This window comes from Ceratocystis lukuohia, assembly GCF_044167205.1.
Source record: "Ceratocystis lukuohia strain C4212 chromosome Unknown Supercontig3_pilon, whole genome shotgun sequence".
Lineage (NCBI taxonomy): Eukaryota > Fungi > Ascomycota > Sordariomycetes > Microascales > Ceratocystidaceae > Ceratocystis > Ceratocystis lukuohia.
The window spans coordinates 1,325,495-1,348,862 of record NW_027263522.1 but is presented as its reverse complement, the minus strand read 5'-3'; the positions used below and the strand labels follow the sequence as shown (position 1 = coordinate 1,348,862).

Below are 23,368 nucleotides of genomic sequence, written 5' to 3'. Positions count from 1 at the left end.
GCGCGGCTCAAACTGGCCGAGCAAAGTCTCCATCTCGGGGGGAATTAAGCTTGAGAATGGCGTCAAGGTCGGCGTGGCTGTGAATCTGGGCCGAGTGGTAGGGGCCAAAGACAGGAATAGGGGTGAGCTTTGACTCAAAAACGCCAGTCGATGTGATCTTGGCCAAAGTTGAAGGTTGGCCAGAAATGGCGACGTTAGTGGCTGAGACGGCACTGATGTAGGCCTGGCTGGCATTGGGAATGGCCTATTTGCAAAGACGGTTAGGTTAGCATTTGTGTAAACGTATTAGTGTGTATTGTGTTGCATGGATTAGTGGTGCGCCTGTGTGCGACATTTGACGCTGGACATTGCACATTGGAAGATTAACTTACATGACGACTGTGGAACTCATCTAGCAGTTTTCGCGCCACATCTTCCGTCATGTTAGACACAATGTGCGTCCACGAAGCCGACTTTTCGCCTTCAGCCACAGGAGACAGCTTCTCAGCGAAACCACCGATGTAGGTGCCAAGGCGGAAAGCTAGAAGGGCAGCCTGGGTGCCGATAGGAACGAGCTGGGAAACGTTCTGGGACAATGAGACAGCGGCGGCTGCAAACATGCCCGTGCAGAAACCAACGTTGAAGGTGTTGCTGTCGGTGGTGTAGTCTTCTGGGACTTTTTCTGTGCGGCTATAGAAGTCGTAGTTAGTACGGGCATTTTCCTAGTGAGCTAGCATGTGGGGAAAGAGGCTAGACTTGAGGCAGCTCTGGGTGTTGACCAGATGGAACTTATCACTTACTCAATGTACATGGCAATCTGCGTGATGCACAGCAGGGCGCTGTCGATTCCCGAGTGGCGCCTGCTCTGGTAGTGGTACTCTTCATTCAGCTGATACAGCGAGCGAAAGCTGGGGATATGGGCGCGCTCAATCAAAGGTAGTGCTTCGATCTCGTCACGGAGCACAGCACCAGCACGTTCCATGAACACCTTGGCGACGATGCTGGGGTTTCCTAGTCTGCAGAAGTCAGACAGAGACGAGTAAGCCTCGAGGGACTGGTCCCCGAACAGGTTGAAAGCCATCTTGCTAGGAGTGATCATGGTGACAGCGGAGATGGAGAGAGAGCAAATATTAGAAGATAGAACAGAGAGCCAAGTATGAACAATGGATGACAAAGGGGAAAGATATCTGAGGCTAGCAAGGCAAAGAGAAGAGAATGCCGAGAGCGTAGAAAAAGATAATTGCAAGACTGCGGCAAGCCGGTAACGATGTTTATGCTTATGCTCGAGTGCTTGAGTTAAAACCACCACAGTCACAAACAAGAGAACTGATGGAGATATGGGAGGGAGGAAGGGAGGGAGGAGAGGATTATGTTTATGTACGATAATGGCAATGATGATGATGATAGGCACAGAAGAGATCAACCAAAAGAATAACGATGAAGGCGAGCGTAAACAACAATAGTTGGCAGAGGAAGGTCTGCGGTACAGGCCAAGATAAAAAATGAAAGGATAAGAAGCGTGATCAGCTCAAAGGAAGAAGTTGCGGCTTCCAAGTTGATGATGTCACAGTCAGTGCCAAGTCTCTTTTTTTGAGTAAACGAGAGAAGGGGAGTCTCTTGATAATTAGATAGAATGAGGAGAGGAAGAGAACAAAAAGTAGAGGAGGCCAAAATGGGGAGGCGTCTCCAGGCTAGATATATAGCAAAAGCAAGGCAAGCAAGAGTGGCGGGATAGACAAAGTAGTTGCTCGCGAAGGTAAGCTATTCCCGCGGAGAGATGCACTTGGATAGGCAAGCATGGGCAAACATAGAAAAGACATTTAGACATACCACATACTGACCACATGCTGGGGCCTCTCTCTCTCTCTCTCTCTCTGCTTCCGTGGCTATTGCCTCCACAGCCAGCTGGCCGTGCCTTCTCTTCTAGTAAAATGTCTTTGTGGCCGGGCCAATCATGAGGGCTGCCGAGACAAGAGACCTCCTGCCCTCTACTGGAACAGGAAAGTCTCGAGCAAGAAAGTTAGGGAAGTTTCCAGTGGGAAAGCGCGGGAGAAGAGTGATAGAGCATAGAGGTCCAGGGCGAAGAGTGAGTGTGAAAGTGTATATTCCACGCTTACGCTCTAGCCTCGATCCTAGTCCTAAACTTGGGACAGAGTACTGAGCTCGCTGCTCTTGACATGGGAGGGGGTGGGGCGTGTCTTCCGTATCTCTCTCCTCCGCCCCCCCCCCCCCTCCCCTTCCTCTCTTCCCTTCACCCCTTCGTCTTGATTGCTATCTTTCTCTCTTAGCTTCTTGTCCTCCAACGTCTTCTCTCTCCCTGCACCAGCATCAGCTTCTATATCTCCGTTTCGTATCGTATTATCAGCTTGAGGCTCATGGCGGAAAGAATTGTATAATCGAGGCTTCTTCGAGGATACGGCGTGCGGGAACCACCCCACTCTATCCCTTCCCTCTCTCTTCTTGCCGAGGGTAGTGCAGCGTCACAAAAATAGAAGCAGCTGGGCGAGAGTCCTGGCCTCTCAGAGGCACCAGAAACACAGTGTCAAAGACATACATGGCTTGGTGCACAAACTAATGTTTCTCTGCTTTTTTTTCTTTTTTTTTCCTTTTTTTTGCTCCTCGGCTTAGCCCTCCTCTGACCTGGCTGACTCTGACCTGGCTGACTCTGACTGACTGAATGACTGCCTGTAGTCCCGAGTCTGAGTCTGGGTCTGAGTCGAAGTGAGTCCAAAATGAGTCTGAGCTATGGGCCTGAGTCTGGCTGTGATCCGGATCCTTCTTTCTGTTCGAACTGCTGGCTTTTCGTTTTTGGCCTTTTCTGATGTGTGAGCGGGAGACACACGAATTAGGGTTGATTCAATGGTAAACTTGTAAATACAAGTGTGTAAGGGTGTGTGGGTATGTCAAGGCCACATATCGGAGGGGGGGGACTTCTTCAATCTTGTGTGGGACTCAATCAAATCGGTGTGTTGGTCAGCCAGGATCAAAGTAGCAGAACTTGTTATGAAGCGAGCGCTTCCCAATGCATACACACCATAACTCTGGTATATTGCTGTGTCGAGGATGAAAGGAGTGAGCCTGATGCTGTCTTTCGTTTTGCTCATACTGGCCACCTGTACTCCCTGTATCCGTACTTGCTCAGGCAACAAGTTGCAATGTTCCAGGCAATCACCTAAACCAGTCCTTCTATTTCTAGCTCTGTGCTTGCCGTCTAACTCGTGAAGCTGTGCGTAACTACTGCCGTATTGTAATCCGCAACTTCCTTTGGCTTTTGCTTCCTTCCCTTTCTTTTCTTTTCTCTTCCTCTTCCTTATTATTCCTTTTTTTTCTTTTTTTTCTTTTTTTCCAGGCACTGTGACTGTATTATTAGCTGTCTCTTATCGATAAATGTCTCTATTTTATCCACTATTAATTCAGTCTTTGTACTCCCTGGTCTCCATTTTTTGTGTGCTGTTAATTATCCCGGCTTATTTTTATTTTTCTTTTACTTTGTATTTTTCGTTCTTTCCATCTTTCTATTTTTCCATTTTTTATCTTTATTTCTCTCTTTTTCTTCCCTTTTTCTCCTTCTTGGCACTCGCCTCGCTTGCCAGGCTCGCGCCGGCTTCATCGGTTACTATCTAACTAGCTGCCTTCCTCGTGCTCCTCGCCCTTCTTCTATCTAGCCGCCTCGTGTCTTGTCTTCCTTGTTCTCAAGGGCTTGTATCCCAAATACTCTCGTACGACCCCGCTAATAGCTACGTACTTAAGCAAGCTCCGAGTCCTGTTCTCCACTACACACTTGCCACTAGTGCTATTGGCGATGACGGCAGCGGGGAGAGGGCTAGGTAACTGCCCCCACTTATCATATCCTTCTAAGCAGTCTTTCCCTGCTTTCGTCAACCTCACTTAACCCTGCCTCGCCTCACTCAGGCTGCCCCGTCAGAGAAGCCTAGTAATAAGCAGTGATGCACTGTAAGCATTTGGCGGGAAAGGGACAAGGTGTAGGGCATCCATCCCCACCAAAAGGCGATATACAGAGGGAGGTGCTCATACGATAAGCTCCGTGAAGGGGGGCGCTACAGAATCCGGAGCTGTCTCCCTGTTTGGCCTGTCTGTAAGTGTGATCCGTGGGAGTCCGGCCAAACCAAGCCCAGGTCCATGTCCAGGCCCAGGCCCAAGCCCAAGCCCAAGCCTATGCCCAACCCCAACCCCAACCCCAAGTCCAAGCCCAAGCCCCCCTTCTGTCAAAACCTAGCCAGGCAAGCCAAGTCAGCTCAAGCCAGGTCGGGTCACTTCAAGTCCACCAAGTGCAGGTCAAGATTGCGTCCTATTGACCGAGGATATGCTGTTGGAGAATATTCCCACCCGGATTCCTGGCATTGGATTCCCCATGAGTCCGTTCGAGGGCCCTCTCGCCTAAGTAGTGTTGCTTTTGTTGTTGTCGCCGATCTTTGCCCTTATCATCCCCCCGAGTATGGGTGTAGAAATAGTGAGATCTTCAGGAATCCCCCTGTCCCGTCCCTCTGATAAGTTGCGGACAAACTCACTCAACTCGTTCCCTTATTTTCACTATCCTTTGGATAATGTCCGCCGTCCCTTGCCGGTGCTGTTTGTCGACTGTTTCATTGGATAGGATGCGATGGACAAATCCTGGGTTCCAAAGTTGCTATGCTATCTAAGCGAAGCCAAGTTCTATCAAGCTGGCTCATTCTGCTCGTTTCTTCTGGTGATGTCAGTCAGTTGTTAATCTAAGCCTCAGGATGAGGGTTCCTTTTCTCTAATGCATCCTTCTGAGCTGTCAACTTGGCCCAGTTGGGCTAGAGTTCTGCCGCTTTTTTGTTTTTTTTTTTTAGTTTTCTCTCTTCTTTATTCGAATTTATAGCGGCTTTTTGTCGTCCGTTTTATTTCCTAGTTTAGATTCCACAATACCACAAAATATAGAGGGCTACTTTACTAATGTCTTAGAACCTGCAGCCTCGAGTCCGTGGTATGACATACACACACAAAGAAAGAGAGTGTGTCTCTCTTCATGTGTAAACATGGACTTGAATTCTTGCTTGGCTTCGTCTCGTCTTCGTGAGTTTTGTCTGAAAAAACCTAGGCTGTCTAGAACCCAGTCTCAATATTGCTTCTTTGCCCCCATTTCCAGTGCCAATTATTGCTTCTAGTTGTCTTTACCTTTTTCCAACAGCCCTCCCTCAGCGTGAAATCGACATACCACAAGTCTCATTCGCTATTACAAAACAGCCCAGCCCGGCAAGAAGGATGCCAGGTTACAGACTTGCTGATACAACCAAGATGAACGAAAAAGCGACATACAAAGAGCGGGCAGAGTTGGCTAAGAGGAAAGAAAGCCTAGGCTTTTCAGATCAAGCGGTCCCATGGTCTAGTCTGGTCTAGTCAGTTCTGGTCTGGTTTGGTCTTACTTATTCTGCCCGCCTTAGCGCTGAGATGGCCATCGTCATAGTTCTCATGTACCCTTGGTTTACACTCGCACATGGGCCAACACCCACCGAGCCTCCCTTGACTTGACGAACTAGTACACAAAGCAGAAGAGAAAACGGAGATCCTTGCTATCTAAATAAAGAAATGGTGTCAGCGCTAAGTTTGCTAGTACAACAGACAACAGACAACAGACGACGGATTATTCCATGCCCCTCCACAACTGCAAAAGTACCGACCCAGCGTGAGCATAGCTTTCCCTTCCTCTCTCCCTCTTTTTCCCGTTTTTTTCTTTTATTTCTTTCGATGTGTCTGCAGGTATGTCTCACGGTGCTGCTTATTAACTTCTCTTATCCCTTTTTTATGATGTTGCTTTGGCTTGACAGTCCGGGGCGGAATGCTTGGCTTGGCTTTCGTATTCTTAGCTACCACCGGACATCCCCAATGCAACGACCAACCGACCAAATCAAACACGGCACGGGTGGGCCATAAATTTGCCCGACAAAATACACAACAAGAGACAACAGAGACACCTTCGTATATTTAAGATTTGCACCAGTGTCAACTTCAATTTCACGTTATCCAATCCTACACTCGGGCTAACGATGTGAGAGTAAGCCCTAGACAGAGGCAATGGCAAGGAGGCAAGGCAAGGCCTCCCCAGGATGCACACACTTCCTCGCCTCTTTTCCGTTGATACTTTTTTTCTTCCCGCTGTAGGCTGACTGGTTTGGATAGCTCGTGTCGCGGTGCGCTAGCATGTGCTGCTTTGCTTTATATCAGCTGCACCTAAACTCTCTTTTGCTTTTGCCTGCTTACTGCTTCTCTAGAGCAACACCTGCTAGTCTCTTCCCTCGGAAGGGTTTAACCCGGGTTATGCTTGTTTCATTATCAACACGGCTACCAGAAAGAAAGTCCCGATTTAAGCTGACTATTTTGCCCGAAACGAATCAAAGCAACATTACACAGATATAAATAGCCGACTAACACACTTTAATTCGTCCGCTGTGATACGGTGGTGATCAACTGCCTGGTTACGTGCTTATCGAAGGCTCTAAACGGAAACAGTCAATCAGAGGGGGAGAGATAGGGAAAAGTCATAAGGGAAGGAGAGAGGTAGAGAACAGAGGCGCGGTGGGGTGGGGTGGGCTAGCACAGACATATCCCGGGGGCCCAAGTGCTTAACAGCTCAAGAGAAGTGCATGCAAGCTTAGTCCTTAGTAGCCCTTCCTATCGAAGTTCCCATGCATACATACTGTGTGGTGTTTTCACCTGAGCTGCAGCTTCAAGATATATCGCTACTGCGCATTGATTCTTAGTATTGCTGATACCTCACACCGATCTCACATTTCTAGGGCGTGCAAATGTCCAGTTGGCAAGATACTGCAACTTAGTGCATATGTACATACGTAAAAGATACAGCTCAAGTGCAACGTGTGAATGTAAGTACTCAAGCAAAACATTGCAGTGCGCCGATTTCATGCAACATATGAGCTGAACAGCTCATCCATTCATCTTTTGTCGAGAGAACTAACAAGGGAAAGGCATGAAAGCACAACAACAGGGCAATCTCGCATACGAAACCAAGTCGGATCAAAAGCAGCAGCTTCAGCAACGGAAAAGGTTCTTGTTTGGGGCTGAAAAGTAGGGCAATAAATATATAAAATTAACATGTTCTAAAATCACAGAGACATCAGCCCTTTGCGCTGGCGATGTAGTGTTCTTCAGGCAGCATAGCACAAAACAGCACAGCCTCCAGGGATTCGAAGAAAGGCTTAGTTACCTAGTTACTCCGTCCGCAAAGCCCAGGGGAGCCTAGGAAAGTTTCCAGTTTACTTCGGTCTCGGTCAATCTATCTCTTTCTTGCGAGAGCAGCTAGAATTTATTGTTACATTCTTGTTGCAAATCAAGGATGACTGGCTTCACCAGCAACTGCTCAGCTTCAGCTCTAAGCGATCCAGAATAGGCCAGTACCACTTGCATGCTGTCCGCTTTCTGTAGACCAGGCCAATGGCCGTATCATTTGATCTGCTCAAGTAAGCAAAAGGCCATAGGGCACGACAAAAGTTGCCTGATGTGCGCTGCCTACTTGGCTCTGACTGGCCGATTAGGCTCTGACCGTACTTTTGCTAGCCTGTACTTTGGCTACATCACACCAGTTGACATGCAAGCCTCTGGCGCGAGCAGGCAAGCAAGCAAGCCAGAAAGCACAATATAGGCGTTGTGTTTTTGTTCCTTCTTTCTTTCCACGCTTCTTTCGTCATTGCCTTGGCGCGATGAAGAAATGCCTCTGGTTCCAGCCTCTCAGCCTCCTACGCTCCCAAGACTTCTTTCGCCGCTTTATGACACCATACATAAAGAAGGAAACGTTATGTAGCATATTTTGGAAGAGGGGGGGAAAAAGAGCACGTGGTTCGGTCATCATCCAAAACAGCCACAACGACAGAAATGACTGGACAAGAGATGCTACAATCAGTTGCGGATGGGAAAAGATAGCAGTCATAGCCATGGCCGTATCTGCAGATGCAGTGTATCGCTACCAGAGCTGCAGCTCTGCTTTTCTTGCCATTGCCAGCGACTGCTGGAAAAGCCGCTGCTCGCTCTTTAGTCGCACAAGAATCTCAACCCTCGATGTAATAGGCCGTCATTGTGGTATATGTACTTGGCCGGTAGCGGCATGCAAAGGTCAAGGGTACTTATTATTACGCTATCTAAGCCCCCTGCTTACCTGTCATGGGTACTTTTCCGTCGTGTAGCGGGTACGATCGAGGGCGAAGGATCTAGTTGCGCTTCTCCTGTACGACCATGAAAGAAGAAGACGAAAATGAAATCTGGTGAAGGGACAGCAAAAACTAGCTATGAAGGGCAAACATTTTTTATGTTTTGTGGTTTTGTTTTATTTGTTTTTCCCTTTCCTTTTTTTCTTCATGTCCATCTGTGCTGCTCAGGCCTGCTCACCAGGCCGATGCATCCACACATAATTCGTCCTGTTTCTCCTCCTAGTCAACACACTTCTGGAATCTCTTACAATGATCTTGTGTCTTTGTTCCCCAACCTGACTCTCGCATGACGCATGAATTGCTCAATATGACGACCAAGTTCTTCAGCAGAAGGTAATCTTGACGTTCTAAGGTATTTTTTTCGGCTCTTTTTCCCCTTGTTCTACTTCTTCGTGATACTAGCTACTAGGCTGCTATGAGACACGCTAAGGGGTTTACGAGATCATACAGTTTCATGGGGTCACCCACCACAGAGAAGCAAAGTAACAGCAAATGGGTTCTTTGCTTTTGCCCTCTCGTTCTCGCTTCCGTGCTTGCCAGTGATTCTAGTTATGGTTCTGGTACACGCTGCGACCGGTTCCGGACGAAGGCTTACACCTTGCATGTCAAACAAGTGAGTTGGCAACAATTAGTCAGCCAGAGAAACCAACAAGTCTGATGTTGTGATGCAAATCCACGGACAGCCAGGAGAAACAGTAGCCCTTAAGAGGGTCAAAACGGAAAAAGCAAGGGAAGTAAAAAAAAAAAGTAAAAAATTAAGAAAGGCGTCTAGTGCACACACAAGGACAGACGGACAGCAGCAGATTGTCACGCGCGGGTACCCAGCAAGCCACTTGATCAGGGACACAAATGATTGGCTAGTTAATTGACAGAATTAAGTGAATAGCATCCCTGGTCAAACAAAAAGCACCAAAATCTAAAAAATGGCAACGTAGGAATAAGAAAAGAGACAACCTGGGTAACCGAGAAAAGAGGATCGCAGATGGAGCCGGACGTCCGTTGAAAGTGGCGTCATAAATAATCACTGCTTCTTATTATCATGGAAACTCACGAACAAACGATGCTCTCCTTTGCTCTCGCAGAGCTATCACACAACTCGGCCAACTTGTTGTCCGCCTTCTTGATCTCCCGCTGATATGCCCCCCCCCCCCTTTAACTACACATGCATGCTGCTAGGTGACTGACTACCAGTTAATTCCAAGCTCGTTATCTATTCTCCTATTCCTTGCTCTTACGCCGGCCAGCGGCTAGTACTCTCAGTCCTCTTCCCTGCTCTCACAGGTCCCCAACAAGATAACAATGGTAGCTCCAACCCGGGCTTCGCCTTCACCGCATGGTAAGCTCACATTGAAACCTCTTCTCAAAGAAGCAATGCCAGGAGAAGATCAAACGGAAAGGCAACTCTCTCGCTCCTCTATCCTTTGCTATTGTCCCCCCCCCCCCCCAATCTTCTCTCCTCTTCTATCCCCATCTCCCACCCTATCTGGCTCTCTTGTGCGCCTCAAACAACACCTTACTGCCACTTCCCTACCATTTCTTTTGTCCCCTGTCTTCTTGACTTTTTCTATCCTTTTTGGGTTGCCGTGTGCATTGCAAAAGGACTTGTATGTTCATGCACGTGTGTGCTAGACATGCAGCAAACATGGCGGGCATAAGAACAAGCTAAAAAAAAAAACGAAGTATAAAAAAAACCTCCGGTCTCCTAAGCTTTCATCCTCAGGTGTAGTCGTATTGCATTTTAGGTAACATGATATCAAGCCTGCTAATATAGCTGCTACCGTACATTTTCCACTCTCCCTTCTACTTCCGCCTTTTAATCGAGTATGCATATGCATACCCCGATAGGACTCCGGCCTCTTTTCTTTGTTTTGTTGATAGGGCTGTACTTGGCTTTGCTATGCTTTACTTCGTACACATTGACAAAAGACCCAGCTCCCCGTTAGCCCCCCTCTTGCAATGGCACTATTACATCAGACACAATCTAAGCCACCGCCTATTCCCTTAGCTATTGTATCATAATGCCTCACTGTCTTTGTACCATTGTCACTACATATGCGATGAAATGCCTTGATCTCTTTACATGTAGCCATTTCCGCAGCTTTTCTGTTCTTGGCTCGTTCATCTGTACCACCTTTCAGCCAGGCACCCAAATTATAGGCCTTCTGCCTCCTAGAACTTCCTTCCTCGCCGGCCAGCTGTGGCTTCTTGATATCCAATACGATATCTGGACTCCCTATCTGGCTGCCTATTCCCTGGCCCCCAGGCCTTTCCCGCCCGGCCCGTATTCCATGTCTCTGTGCAGGTGTAGAGACAGGAAGAACGCTTTCAACTCTCACCAGCAGAGTTGCAGCGGAAAGTTGTGCCCAGCCCAACGTAGTTGCAGAAACCAGACCCATATTCACAGCCTCTCCCTATCCCTAATACTCATCAACACGGAGACCACTTGGGCATGATATGCTCCATCTGGCTATCCGTTGGTCCACACAACTCTCCGATAGCACCCCGTCATGCAAGCCTTTGCCCGGCCATCAAAAGTGGAAAATATACATACACATACACAGCATCCAGTTGCAGCATCACATTAGCGATGCCCGTGTCCGCCTCGAGCAAGCACATCCACACCTGATGCATACATTGACATTGCATCAGCACTCTGCACCTCTCCCCACTCAGCAACCACAGTTTATTTGGAATTCTCGCAAATGTTCTCAAACACACACCCCCTCTGCCTCTAGCTAGTTGTGGTCTTCTTTCTTCCCTGTGCTTGATGCCTTGCTGCTTCTGCTTTGCTAGGTCCGCAACAATGTGCAACTCCAAGCACTCCCTCACATTCTGCCTTGTCCCTTGGCTCGTAGACCCCTTCCCATCCCTTCCCCTCCAACATCGTAAAAGCTCCACTTACCATCCGTCATTGTCCAGCAGCGAGCATTGCGTTCCCTTTTTGGCCTCACCGGAGACTTGCGCTTCCTCAATTCAAGTCCGCAGTCCAGCCAGCTAGCAGCAAGCTTCCACCTGCATTTCCCTGCCTCTGCATATTTCTTACTAATAGGGAGAAGAACTATCAACGCTCCCCAAACTTAGCCCTAACGTTTTCTAGGCCTTCGTCCCACCCTATTCATCTGGCCTTGCTGCACCCCTCCCCCCCCCCCCCCTCTTCCTCCCTCAATTTCTCTTTCCCTCAAACCTGAGCCTGAACCTGAATCTGGACCTGAGCTTATCAACGCCCGGTGTGACGGACAATAATCCATGAGGACAAAGCAAAGGCAGGCAAAAAAAAAAGGAGAAAAGGAAAGAAAAGAAAGAAAAAACATGACTGAGTGTGGGTGTGCTTGTGCTTGTGCTTGTGTCTGCGTCTTTTCGTGGTAACGCTTGTTAATCAAGCACTGTATCCCCTCACTTGACCTGACTTGACTTGACTTAGCCTATTCTATCCTACCCTGATTATCCATCGTGTCAGTTATAGGTTGTCCGTAAGGCTTGAACCGCTATGAGACAGCCTCCGCTTCTTCCTCGTTCTCATCTTCGGACATAACAAGACGATAAGAAGAAGCAAATATTTCCTCTTCTCTATCTCCGATTCTCCGAGCACTTGGAAGCATAAATTAAATATATCAGAAATGCATAAATGCTTCTTCATTGGCTTGCTAGTTGCTATCTACATAATTTGAAGGAAAAAGGTTAAAGAGCGTTGGGGCGTTGACACATTCATCGACTTACACGCCAAATAAGGGTCTAAATTAGGGTTAGTCTTTATCCCTAGCCGGCCGGACTATCTATGGCCTACTTCCCTTTCCATAGGATGGAAAAATTGTTCTCCAGCTTTCCCTTCGACCGTTCGTAGCCTCCGCTCGGGCCTGCGACGGGACTCTGAGTGGTGAGGGGATGGTATCTGAATGCACTGCATATGACATTTTAGACTGCGCCATAAGGTCTCGTTGTTTTCGCCGGGCTAGGCTAAGAGTGTCGTTGCGGCTGTGGATATCCCGACTATGATATTGCTGAAAAGTCATGCCTGTGCCGTTGAAAACCCGGTTGACCTCGTGTGAGTTAGTGACAATCCGGAATGGCGGCCGCCCACGAGACTGTGCTGCTATTTCTGTGGCAGCTAGAGACCGCAGTCGCCGCTCAATTTCGTCATTTTCAGCCGGCGGCGGGTAGGGTTGCAGCGTTTTGCGTGGGACATGGCGCGATTTGGCCGTGGGATTGTACGTCTGCACGGCCGAGTGGAAGCTCACGGCCTGACTGGGTGCTTTCTCTGGGTCTTTCGATGGCAGTCTACCGAGGGAAAAGGGAAAGTCAAAGTCGCGCGAGGTCAGGGTCTCGGGCGTCAGGGCCTGCGAAGCCAGATGGCTGCTGCTATGGCCGAGCGAGGAGAAACTTTCGGGAGATGTCATACCATAGCTACGGCCATACTCAGAGATGAGAGAATCTTCCTCGAATTCGGTCATCATGCTTTCTCTGTCAATTTCTTTAGGGCGATTCATGCGGCGAGGGGGTGTGCTAGCGACTAAAAGAGGTGGAGAATGGGGCATCGCATTCGAATTTGGCGCTGTTGACGCAGGCATTACGCGCTCATTGGCGGGCGAGTGTCTATGATCTGATGTTATAGTCGGAGGTGAAATAGAAGTCTCGTTGTCTAGCGTTGGGACAGGGGAGTGGTGAATTTTGTGCGGTTGCTGGCGGAGAGGCGCATTTGACTTGGTTGGCTTGGCTTCCAGCTCAGCGATGAACCCCGGATTTGCTCTCTCGTACACGCGCTTGGGCGGGGTAATATTTATTGGAAGCGGAAGTGGTGGGAGCTTCTTTTCTGTCATGAGCCTTGGGGGTCTGGTACTTAGTCCAGCATCCCCTGATGGCAATCTCTGATGGCGAGCAAATCTCCCAAAAGAGCTCAAGCGGGAAGCGGCAAAGCTCTGCCGGGGTTTGAAAGACTTGATAGAAGGTTTGAGCGTTTTACTATTGCCGCTTAGAGAGACACTTGCGTTCGCCATTGGAGCGCGAGTCACAAAAGCCTTGGACGGCGCGTTTTCCATCAGATATAGCTCATGCGCATATCCTTCTTCCGTAGCGCCGAAATGAGCAAGCGGTGTAGACGAAGAGCCAGTGCCAAGGGGAAGGTTATTGTGCAAAGGGGCTGAAATTTCCAGCATCGTCAAGCGGGTTACCTCTTGCGCCTTGGGGTTGTGCTTTAGGTAGCCACTTTCGCGAAAGACCATAGTCTCGAAATGCTTGTATCGCCACTTTCTACCACAGAATATCAAGAGTAATCCAATCATCACAGCGCCAGAAAGCCCAAGACTAAGGCCAATAATCTGGCCGGCTGTTATTGGGCTTTTGGAATCCGTGCCATTGTGCGTCTGCGGGCCTTTGGCGGTTGAGCTAGGGCTACTAATAGACGATGTCTCGGGGACAGGCAAGACGATAGGTGAGACTTGCGAGTCAGTCGTTGTTGTAGTGCGTTTAGCTGACGTTATAAATGCTGTAGAGGCGTTTGGTAGGCTTAGCTGCCTGCTCGTCGTCCATGTTGATGTTGGTTGAGATTGTGAGATATTTGTTGATGCTTGGGTAGCGGAAGATGAGTACTGCGTGCTGCTTCCGTACGCATCGCATATGGCCTGTGCACTTTCCTTTTCACCATCTACTCAACATAACAAGTCAGTATACTATAAAGGCAAAGGAGGCACTCTCCAACACGACATACCAGAAACCCCGCCTTCGGTGCAGTTGCTTTCAATGCAGCTAGTGACGGTCTCATTGAGCCACAACTCAGAGCTCCTTATCAACGAGCACATGCATTTTAATAAATTCGTCGGGCCGCATGTTGACTCTAGGCTAAACTTGGTTGAGATGGCGTCGCGACAGCAAGGTCTGGCGCAAGAGGGCACCTTAGAAAGGATGTCTGATAATACGTAGTCAATTGTTTGCTGGGTTGCTGTGGTTTGTGGTGGTGCTGTTGTTCCAGATGTAGACGAAACGTCGACTGTTGTTATTGTGGTGAAAGATGTGTCTCTGTCATGCAAGAGTATAGCTAATGATGTGCCAGTTTCCATGAAGGCCAGGAGTGCTAGTAAGTAGCCTTTCATTGTAGTAGAAACAGATTGAAACGTGAATCTAAAAAGGAGATTGGTTTCTGGTCAGCGTGCCAGAGCTCAAGATGTGAAGCTTGATATATCTATCGAGTAAGGTAACACTGCTCTGCGTGTCTCTCCTTGTTCAACCAAGAACGGTGGCATACATATGCTAGAGCTGGGTGTTTCCCGGCAGGAATCAGATAGGATGTCTCGCAGCTTACTAGTAGCGCACGCCGTTATGCACAATATGATGCTTGTACTCTGGGGTATAGGTGACAGGGTCAAAGAGACTTGACGGGTGTGCAATGCAGTGATGAAGAAGAGAACGAAATGAGGTGCCCGTGACAAGCAGTTGTTCTAAAGGAGCTATGCGCATACAGAAGAAATGACAGTGGATATGGAATTAGCGAGTGTAAGAGCAGCAATGAAGATGTGCATCCTATGTGGGTACGGGATAGTCAAAAGAGTGAAACAGATATCAGGCACTAGAGAGAAGAGTTGGTAGGGGAATCGAATGATCCAGAATGAACGTATCTCAAACTCAAGAGAAGTAAAGATCAGGAGTCTCTTCAACGATCCCAGACGGCGGAACCAAAAGCCTTTTGTCTAGACGCCGCGCAGCCCATGGGATACGGCCGAGAGGAAATGAGCCCCATCTCGCCTCACTGGCCCCAAGAACCCAGAGGCCCCTTCTCAGCTTCTGCGAAGTCAGCGGGAAAAAAAACAGCCCAGTCATTAAAGCGGTTGCAGGATTTCAGGTACTGCTTTGTGCGTTGGTCAGTCTAAATCTGCACCTAAGCGCCGACTACACATGACAAGCTATGTGATCCAACCTGAAGTCACACAATACGAAATTGGCCCTGATAAAGGGCCAGGGTTGATTGTGTGAGAGCCTGCGCTTGGCGAGTCCATATTGCGACACTGCACATTGCATGCTTTTAGATTTCCAGCTCACCTGCTAGAGCACAGCAGAAAACTTCAGATGAGGTTATAAGGAGGCCATGCAGCAGCAAGCAGCATCGCAATGTAAGTAATAATAGTCCTCGTGGTCCCCCTCTGCTGGGCGTCGAGAACGCCTCTTGCCACGTCACTGACTAGTACTCGACGGTGATGCATTCGTGCGTTAGTAAGTGATGGAGAAAGACTGAGGCAATTCAGCCTTTATTGTTTTCTCTGTCTTTAGTTGCCTCTTGATGTTCGGGTTGTTGAAATTGCCGTCAAGAATCTCTAAGCCGTTGTCCTTGTTGGTTGGTCTACTTGAATTTTTCGCTTGGGGCTAGCCGGCGTTAGGATGAGGAGGCTATTAAGTGGGTATAGAGCTATTTGGCCAATCATAGACGGCATAGCAATGCTACAAAGAGACGAGACTAAGGGGTAGAAAAACCTAGGAGACCGTGTCATGTAGGGTTTGATCCGAAGGTTTATAAGGGTTATGCATATCACATTGACATCGAGAAGTTTATATTGCGCGCGTGCATCTCGCTCTGCACAAGGTCTTCTTTTCTCCATGACCTGTGCATCTTTTGGCGTTCATGTAGGATTAGAGTCTTCATTCTTCAACACTAGCTGCGTTTCCTTCTATGGCCTCGTTTTGATTGCTCGCACAGTTGCTTTTGCTATTTGTAGTGGTGTTTCCTTTCGGATGAACCTAAGCGCCAGTAGGCTTCCTCTGCCCTACGCCTTTCTACTATGAGTTTTCTGACTAGAACTCCATGAAACACTCGCCTAGCTTTTCATTTGATCATGCATATGTCAGCTAGAGTGCGCATAAGCCCTGCCCGTGTTGATCATTTCATGTCCTCCTCTAGATACGCGCCGAAGCCCAAAACGCGTGCTGTCAAGATTGTAAGTATAGTAAGCACCATTTTCTTGCATGAAAGAATCGCAGAAGCCTTGGCAAGGCTGGACCTAAATCTTTTTTCATTTTTATTTTCTGGGTATAATGGTATTACAAGATAGCTCCCAGATCACTATTAGTCACATAGCCCTTCTTCCCCTTCTTTCTTTATTTGCGGCGGAATTTACGCGTCGGGCGTTTCCTTCACAGCATCTAGCCCATCTACAGCAACAGAGCCTGAACCAATAGCACCCAGCTTGTCGGTGGCACTCGGGGCATAGGAGGCTTTGGCACGGTTGGATTTGATGACCTCCTGCACCTTCTTCTCGGTCATATCCCAGTCGTCGGCGCTCAGCTGTACTAGCTCGATGTCGTACAGATTGGTAATCTCTCGTAGAGCATGGAAGGATTTCTTGTCGTAGACAAAGCTGATACTGACGCCAACACGGCCAAAACGGCCAGTGCGGCCAATTCTGTGGATGTAGGTTTCCGGATCAGGCTCAGCATCACCACGGCCCTTCATGGGGATGTCATAGTTGATCACCATTGACACCGTAGAAACATCAATGCCACGGGCCAAAACATTTGTGGTGATAAGGACCTTGGATTTACCAGTTCTGAAGTCTTCGAGAAGACGGTCACGGTCGGAACCGTCAAAGGCACCGTGTAGGGCAGACACGCTGTGGCCATCTGCCTCCATGCGTCTTTGAATTTCAGAGGCGCTGTCGCGAGTCTGTTATTGGAGGAAGGGCAGGGGAATTCTTTTGTTAGTACCAGTGCTTATTTATTTAGTCTTTCCTTTTTCACAGCTTTGCCCGATTTTGAAGCGCAGCATCCCGGCCAAAAGACATGTCCCGTCTTTGGATTTGAACTTGACTTACCTTGACGAAGATGACGGACGAGCCAACGGTCATGAGACCGTACAGCTTGCATAGAATGTCGTATTTGTCCTCCTCGGCAGGGCAGTCCATGTACATTTGTGAGATACCCTTGACAGTCTGGTCGCCGCGCTCAAGAGTAAGCTCAACAGAATTGGGCGCGAACTTGGTGGCATAAGTGAGAACCTTGGGAGGGTAAGTAGCGGAAAAGAGGAGAACCTGGACGTCCTTGGGAAGGTTTCTGGTTGCAGAAAGAGTTAGTTTTTCTTTTTTTCGTGCAGGAGGCACGATGGCCTGTGGAGAGTTGGTTCAAAGAGCCCTACTGTTTGATACGCATGCACTGGTCTCCCATGCCTTGCTGGTCAAGCATGTTGTCCGCCTCGTCAATAACAAGGACCTTAAGCTTGGAGACATCAAGCTGCTTCCGTCTCATCAGGTCAAAAACAGTGCCGGGAGTTCCTACAACGACATTGGCTTTGACGCTAGCCCCACGCTCCACACCTCCAGGCACCGCAGCAGCAATGTTGAGGCCTTCAGAAAACTGGCCAATTTGTCTAAAAACTGCTTCAATCTGGCGAGCTAGTTCGCGGCTGGGAGCAAGAGCAAGTGCCTGTGGTTGTTCGGGCTGGGAGAGATCGACGCGCGAAAGAGTGCCAATACCGAAGGCAGCAGTCTTGCCGGTCCCTGACTGAGACTGGGCAATGAGGTTCTGGGGAGGGTCCTTGAGGATAATGGGAATGCCTGTAGCCTGGATTTTAGAGGGTTTGAGGAAGCCCAGGGCAGAAAGCGCTTTCTTGATCTCATCGGACCTAGATTGTCGGCGATGAAGAAGAGGTTAGAGGTCTGGAGATTCTCAACAAAGCCAAAACGATAGACATGGACGAATTATGGTGGTAGTGTAGCGCATACAGGTTGAGATCGGCAAAAGTAACAGCGGAGTAGAAGGGCGTGCTCTGGTCACCCTGGAGGTCGGTGAGGGTCACCTTGACATCGGCGGTAGAATCCCACAAGCCGGGACCACCAGCGGCATTGGCTTGGTCAGTGTTATCGGCCATTGTTTTAGGTGAGGGGCAAACTGGAATGATAATGGTTGAGGATAAAGAAGACCTAAGTTCAAGCGAGGGGATAGAGAGAAACTTGATTCTGGAGTAAGGGCAATGGATAGGCTAACAATGGGCAAAATCACGAGGGCTGGCTATGGTCGCAATCTGGTAGTCTTTTTTTTTTCCCCTATGAAGCTATAGATAGATAACAGCAAGGCTAGAGCTTCGATTTCACTGGCAAGCTGTGATGCGGGGCTGGAGGCGGGGAGATTAGCCGGTGATATTCCGATTAAAACAATGGTCAGCAACCCTGGGGGTAGCTCGTAGTTGAAGCATGTGAATGCCCCATGTCAAGGTGGTAGCAGAAATGCCAATAAAGCAGTGAGAGAACTCCAGCTTGCTATACATGTGCAGCTATTCCTCGTGCTAATAACCTACGTGAATCGGCCTCAATTTTGCTACTATGCGGCTTATGATTCTGGCCAGCCGGTCAGTGCGGGAGTACATTCGCCGTGCGTAGCTTTAGCATAGCCTTTCTAGTGAGGCCATCCAGATTTACATTGTACGATGAATACTGTAAGTGTTGTATCATACTTGCCGCTGTGCTCTGCTCACTGTAATTCACTGTACCAGCCCTGGGGCGAGGGTGCTTATGGCGGGGTCCAGCTCTGAAGCCCACTAAAGATCCCTGTTATACTTCTATTTTTGCCTTCTGCCCTCCCCGCCCTGTCTACTATTTTGGGGGTGACTTGCGTAGGCCATAGTCCCATCATTCCTAGCCTTTTTCCCTTGTTGTTTGTGCGTGTGTTCGTCTCTCTCTTTCTTCTTCTTCCTCTTCTTCTCTTTGACCTCGCCCCCCTTCTCTAACTCCATTCTGACTCCAGCTCCAGCTTGCGCATTTCCTGTCTTTTACTTTGTTCTATCAGCATTTCCCCGCGCAAGCGCCTTTTTGTTTTTAGCTCTATCCCACGCTCTTCTGTGCTGCATGCTTTTTACCCTGTATCATCATTGACCATAACCATGGCTGAAGTCGTCGGGACGGCACCGACGCTTGGCGCGGAGCTGAAGGTGAGTCTGGCAACATGTCAAACTCGAGGGTTGCGGGGCCTTCTCGTGCTAATGTAGCTGTATAGGATGGCTTCAAACCCGCCAGTGCTTGGGCCGGGAACGGGATCTCATGGCTTGAAGACATCCAGCAGTTCTACCGCGAGCGCAGTGCTATCGAAAAGGAGTACTCGCAGAAGCTTTCCTCTCTAGCCAAGCGCTATTTCGACAAGAAAAACAAAAAGTCTGCTTCTATTAGCGTCGGCGACACTCCTGCCATGGCGCCCGGATCGCTGGAAAGGTAAGTCAGGCCTATTGTAGGGCTTCCCTTCTACTCCCCACCAGCGGACTGGCTGGCTGGCTGGCTGGCTAGCTAGCTAACACCTATCTATACAACATCTAGTGCTTCAATGACCACCTGGACCACCCAACTCAATGCTCTTGAGAAGCGTGCCGAGGAACATGACCGCTACGCAAACAACCTCACTCTTCGAATCGCCGACCCCATGAAAGTTATCGGAGTCCGATTAGAAGAGCTCCGCAAGCGCCACATCGAATTTGCCGACCGCCTAGAACGTGAACGCGATGCCTCTTTCTCTGACCTCAAAAAAATGAAAGGCAAATATGACAGCTCTTGCCAGGAGCTCGAAGCCAAGCGCAAAAAGACCGAATCCTCCTTCGAAAAGGCCAAGGCCCAGAGCGCATATCAGCAACAGATCCACGAGATGAACAACGTCAAAAATGCCTATCTCATCAATATCAACGTAGCCAATAAGCTCAAAGAGGTCTACTACCATCAGTACATCCCCGAAGTCATGGATAGCCTCCAGGACCTTTCCGAATTCCGCACCGCCAAGGTCAACGAACTGTGGACTGCTGCTATGCAGCTGGAAGGCGCCATGCTCAAGAGCAGTCAGGGTATTGTTGATCATGTCGCTGAAGAAGTCACAAGAAACAAGCCCTATCTTGATTCCATGATGTATATCCGCCACAACATGAGCGCTTGGCAGGAGCCTCCGGACAAGGTGTTTGAACCAAGCCCTGTATGGCATGACGACGCCACTATGGTTATTGACGAGGTGGCCAAGATCTATTTGCGCAATATGCTCAACAAGTCTAAGGGCCAACTCAGCGATCTGAGGCGGGAAGTCGACAAGAAACGGCGTGAGGTTGACGGCATTCGCAAGGTGAAGGAGCGTGTAAGAGAAGGCCAGGAGAACCAGGACGAAATTGATGTTGTGCGTCAGCTTTTTGCTATGCAGGAAGATTTGCATGACCTGGATCGCAAGCGCCTCACTGCCGAAGCAGAGACAAGTACCATAACTGCCGCCGTTGGCGATGTTACGCTTGGCGCCATGAACCACAATTTCAAGGCCCAAACATTCAAGATTCCTTCTAGCTGCGATCTATGCGGTGACAAGATTTGGGGAATCTCTGCAAAGGGTATGGAATGTCGCGACTGTGGTTATACTTGCCACACCAAGTGCGAAATGAAAGTTCCAGCTGAGTGTCCTGGCGAGCAGAACAAAGAGGAGCGCAAGAAGCTCAAATCCCAGAGACAGGCGGCCGCTACGTCGCTTCTGAGGCCCGACTCTACTTCACAGTCCCAGACTGTGGATTTGCCTGCGTTAAGTAGATCCAACACAGTAAACTCCACAACCTCTGGATACTCTGCAAGTGTGAAAAAGCCTATATCTGTGTCTGGATTGTCCTCTTCGTCCACCCCCCGAACACCTGCCGACGAGCCCTCCATCCCCAGTTCTGAACCTGATCCTCCTAGAGCGTCGACTTCGTCTGCCGCATCTGGAGGTGCTCCACGCAAGAACCGTGTTATGGCTCCGCCCCCGGCAGCTTATGTCAGCGCTGGGGCAGTCCCTACAGCCACTAAACCTCTCCTACAAAAGGGCAAGATGCTGTATGCTTTTGATGCCTCTGGCGATGGCGAGCTGACAGTTCCTGAAGGACGAGAAGTTGTTGTTCTTGCTCCTGATGGTATGTTTAATCACTTGTAATAAGACTCATTAGGGATCTAGTCGCATACTAACACATAATAGATGGCTCTGGCTGGGCCAAGGTACGCCTTGGGTACAAAGAAGGAATTGTTCCTTCATCATATCTTGAAATGTCTCCTGCACCAACTGCAACTCCAGCCACTATAACGCCGATCGCCGCTACCCCTGAAACTACTCAGGCCGACCATGGCGTTGCAAAAAAGAAGGGCCCTGCTGTTGCGCCAAGACGAGGCGCCAAAAAGCTAAGATACGTCGAGGCTCTTTATGCCTACACCGCGCAGAGCGATAGCGAGCACAGTATGACGGAAGGAGAGCGGTTTGTGCTTTCCAAAGAGGATCCCGGAGATGGCTGGGTTGAGGTTGAGAAAGGCGGCGCTGTCAAGAGCGTCCCTGCTAGCTACGTCCAGATGGTCTAGGAGCCTATTCAATGGCGTCCACGGACTTCCCGGGCCAATCCTGGCTATGGACTCAGCCTTAGCCCTGAACTTGTTTTATATAGTCCCCGGCATTCTCTTCACTCTCCCATGCTAACACCCAGTCCTACAAAGCAAGATAGATATCCCAAGCCTAAGTCAAGTATTCCATCGGCAGGGATTTGTTTTGCAAGCCCCAACTCATTCCACCAGCTGCCTTCTAGCACGCATGTTTCCCCACAAAAGCCTATTAGAAAATCCTCTACATCCGCTCGGCCCAAGGCTCTCAGCGAGCCACTTAGACATATCCGCGGTGAAGCTCAAGCCCGGGCCCAAGCGAAACCCCAAGCTCAGGGTAGCAAGCAGCATTCTAGTCACACCAAACGTCATGATGGCGCCCCGAGTAACTGCCGGAAGCGCAAAATGATGAGCTCAGACCCATCCAAGGTTAGGAGCGTACGCTTTGTGCAAAGGAAGCACAAGGACGGATTATACATCAATTCCCTTAGGCAAATCAACAACCGCAACACGGCCTGATTCTTGCGTTGTTACATCCGTCACATGTGATGACATGTACTAGCTACTAGACCGAGACACTGGTGTCACATTACTACTATCAGCATCATTGACCGTCATTGGTTGCCTTCTTGCATTGTTTTTTAGCATACATCATCTTCTTCTTGGTGTATTTTTTTTTTCCATTTCTTTATCTTTGGATAGAGTAGTTTAAGGTCGTGTGTGTATGTGTGTGCGTGTGCTTCTATAACTAGCCTTAGATAGAATCAAGACTGTTGCTTTTCTCCGCAATCTGTCCAAGCTTTAAAACAGACTCGCTATCGCTGTCCTATGTATTTAGTGAACAGTACCGCAGAGGAAGGTGTACGCCTCCGGTTACTCATGCTCCGGGTGGGTCTTGCAAATAGGGAAGGTACGGCGCCCACATAGTTAAGCTGGTTCCGAGCAAAATTCTCATCATTTTCGTTGGTTTGGCCTCTTCTTGTGTTCTTTTCTTCACCTACTGAACTCGCCTCTTTCTGAAGCCATACAATATAGTGCCACTAATGAATTGGACTGAAGGTAACCTCGCTCGCCATGCTCGACCACAACAGCGACATAGCTCGGATGTCAAGCAGAAAAAACACTTCGCAAAACTGCGCGCCGGCATGACATCAGGTATTGCTGAGCTTTCTCCAAAATCATTTAATTTCTTACCTGTGTCATCTCGGCCATTAGATCTGCCTCCTCCCCCTCCTCCCCTCCACTCCTCAACCGCATCACCGCCACGGGCCCGAATAAATGCTTCTGGCAGAGGACCAAAGCCTAGTATGGCAACAGCATCGTCAACCATTATGTCCAATGCGGCTCTAAAAAGACGAAATTGTGCGTCCGGAGTTGTCGAGGCACCAGACATCAATGATAGACGGAAGCGACTTTTGCTCAGCTCTGATTGGGTCGGGGTGGGGAGGCTGTCAACGGATTCTCAGCACGCGAAAAGCCAGTTCCCTCGGGCATCCCTGGACAGTGAGTCTTCTAGAAGACAAGACCAAAGTGCCCTACCACATAAATCTCCGTTTTTCGTGGAGTCAAAAAGGCGATCGCGATCGCCAGTTCACCACTTTGGCCTTGTTTCGGATGTTGGCGAGCCTCGGGTTCATATCGGAAATCAAAGTCTGCGGGGGACTTCTCTGTACTCTGATCCTCATCATTCTTTCCAGTACTCTCCCCCTTCAGATATCAGCAATGAATGGCCATCTTATAGCTCGCATGCCCCAACCGACTGTCAATTGTCATCATCTCGGTGGTCCTCCCCCGAGCCTCCGCAATGCTATGTCGAGTCATCGCCAATCCCAGTTCATCAGCCTCTCCCCCAACGACACCCAAAGCTTT

At 49.1% G+C, this 23,368-nt stretch overlaps 4 protein-coding genes across 4 annotated transcripts; 1 reads left to right on the top strand and 3 right to left on the bottom strand.

The window, feature by feature from the left end:
- Positions 1-7: 7 nt before the first annotated feature.
- On the bottom strand, positions 8-1,078 carry HOO65_030357 (polyketide synthase; the record flags this gene model as incomplete). Its single annotated transcript, XM_071002295.1, has 3 exons — positions 8-244; positions 372-669; positions 780-1,078. 3 exons carry the CDS (start codon positions 1,076-1,078, stop codon positions 8-10), a joined length of 834 nt encoding a protein of 277 aa, XP_070860036.1.
- Positions 1,079-11,956: 10,878 nt separating this feature from the next.
- Positions 11,957-13,399, bottom strand: HOO65_030356 (uncharacterized protein; the record flags this gene model as incomplete). The annotated part of the gene is made up of 1 exon (XM_071000381.1): positions 11,957-13,399. One exon carries the CDS (start codon positions 13,397-13,399, stop codon positions 11,957-11,959), a length of 1,443 nt encoding a protein of 480 aa, XP_070860035.1.
- A 2,876-nt stretch (positions 13,400-16,275) lies between these two features.
- Positions 16,276-18,024, bottom strand: HOO65_030355 (ATP-dependent RNA helicase DBP5; the record flags this gene model as incomplete). Its single annotated transcript, XM_071002086.1, has 4 exons — positions 16,276-16,824; positions 16,973-17,210; positions 17,293-17,778; positions 17,879-18,024. 4 exons carry the CDS (start codon positions 18,022-18,024, stop codon positions 16,276-16,278), a joined length of 1,419 nt encoding a protein of 472 aa, XP_070860034.1.
- A 1,008-nt stretch (positions 18,025-19,032) lies between these two features.
- HOO65_030354 (Protein BZZ1) lies at positions 19,033-21,484 on the top strand (the record flags this gene model as incomplete). Its single annotated transcript, XM_071001929.1, has 4 exons — positions 19,033-19,080; positions 19,146-19,357; positions 19,460-21,048; positions 21,111-21,484. The coding sequence occupies 4 exons, from the start codon at positions 19,033-19,035 to the stop codon at positions 21,482-21,484; spliced, it is 2,223 nt and encodes a 740-aa protein (XP_070860033.1).
- Positions 21,485-23,368: the final 1,884 nt, after the last annotated feature.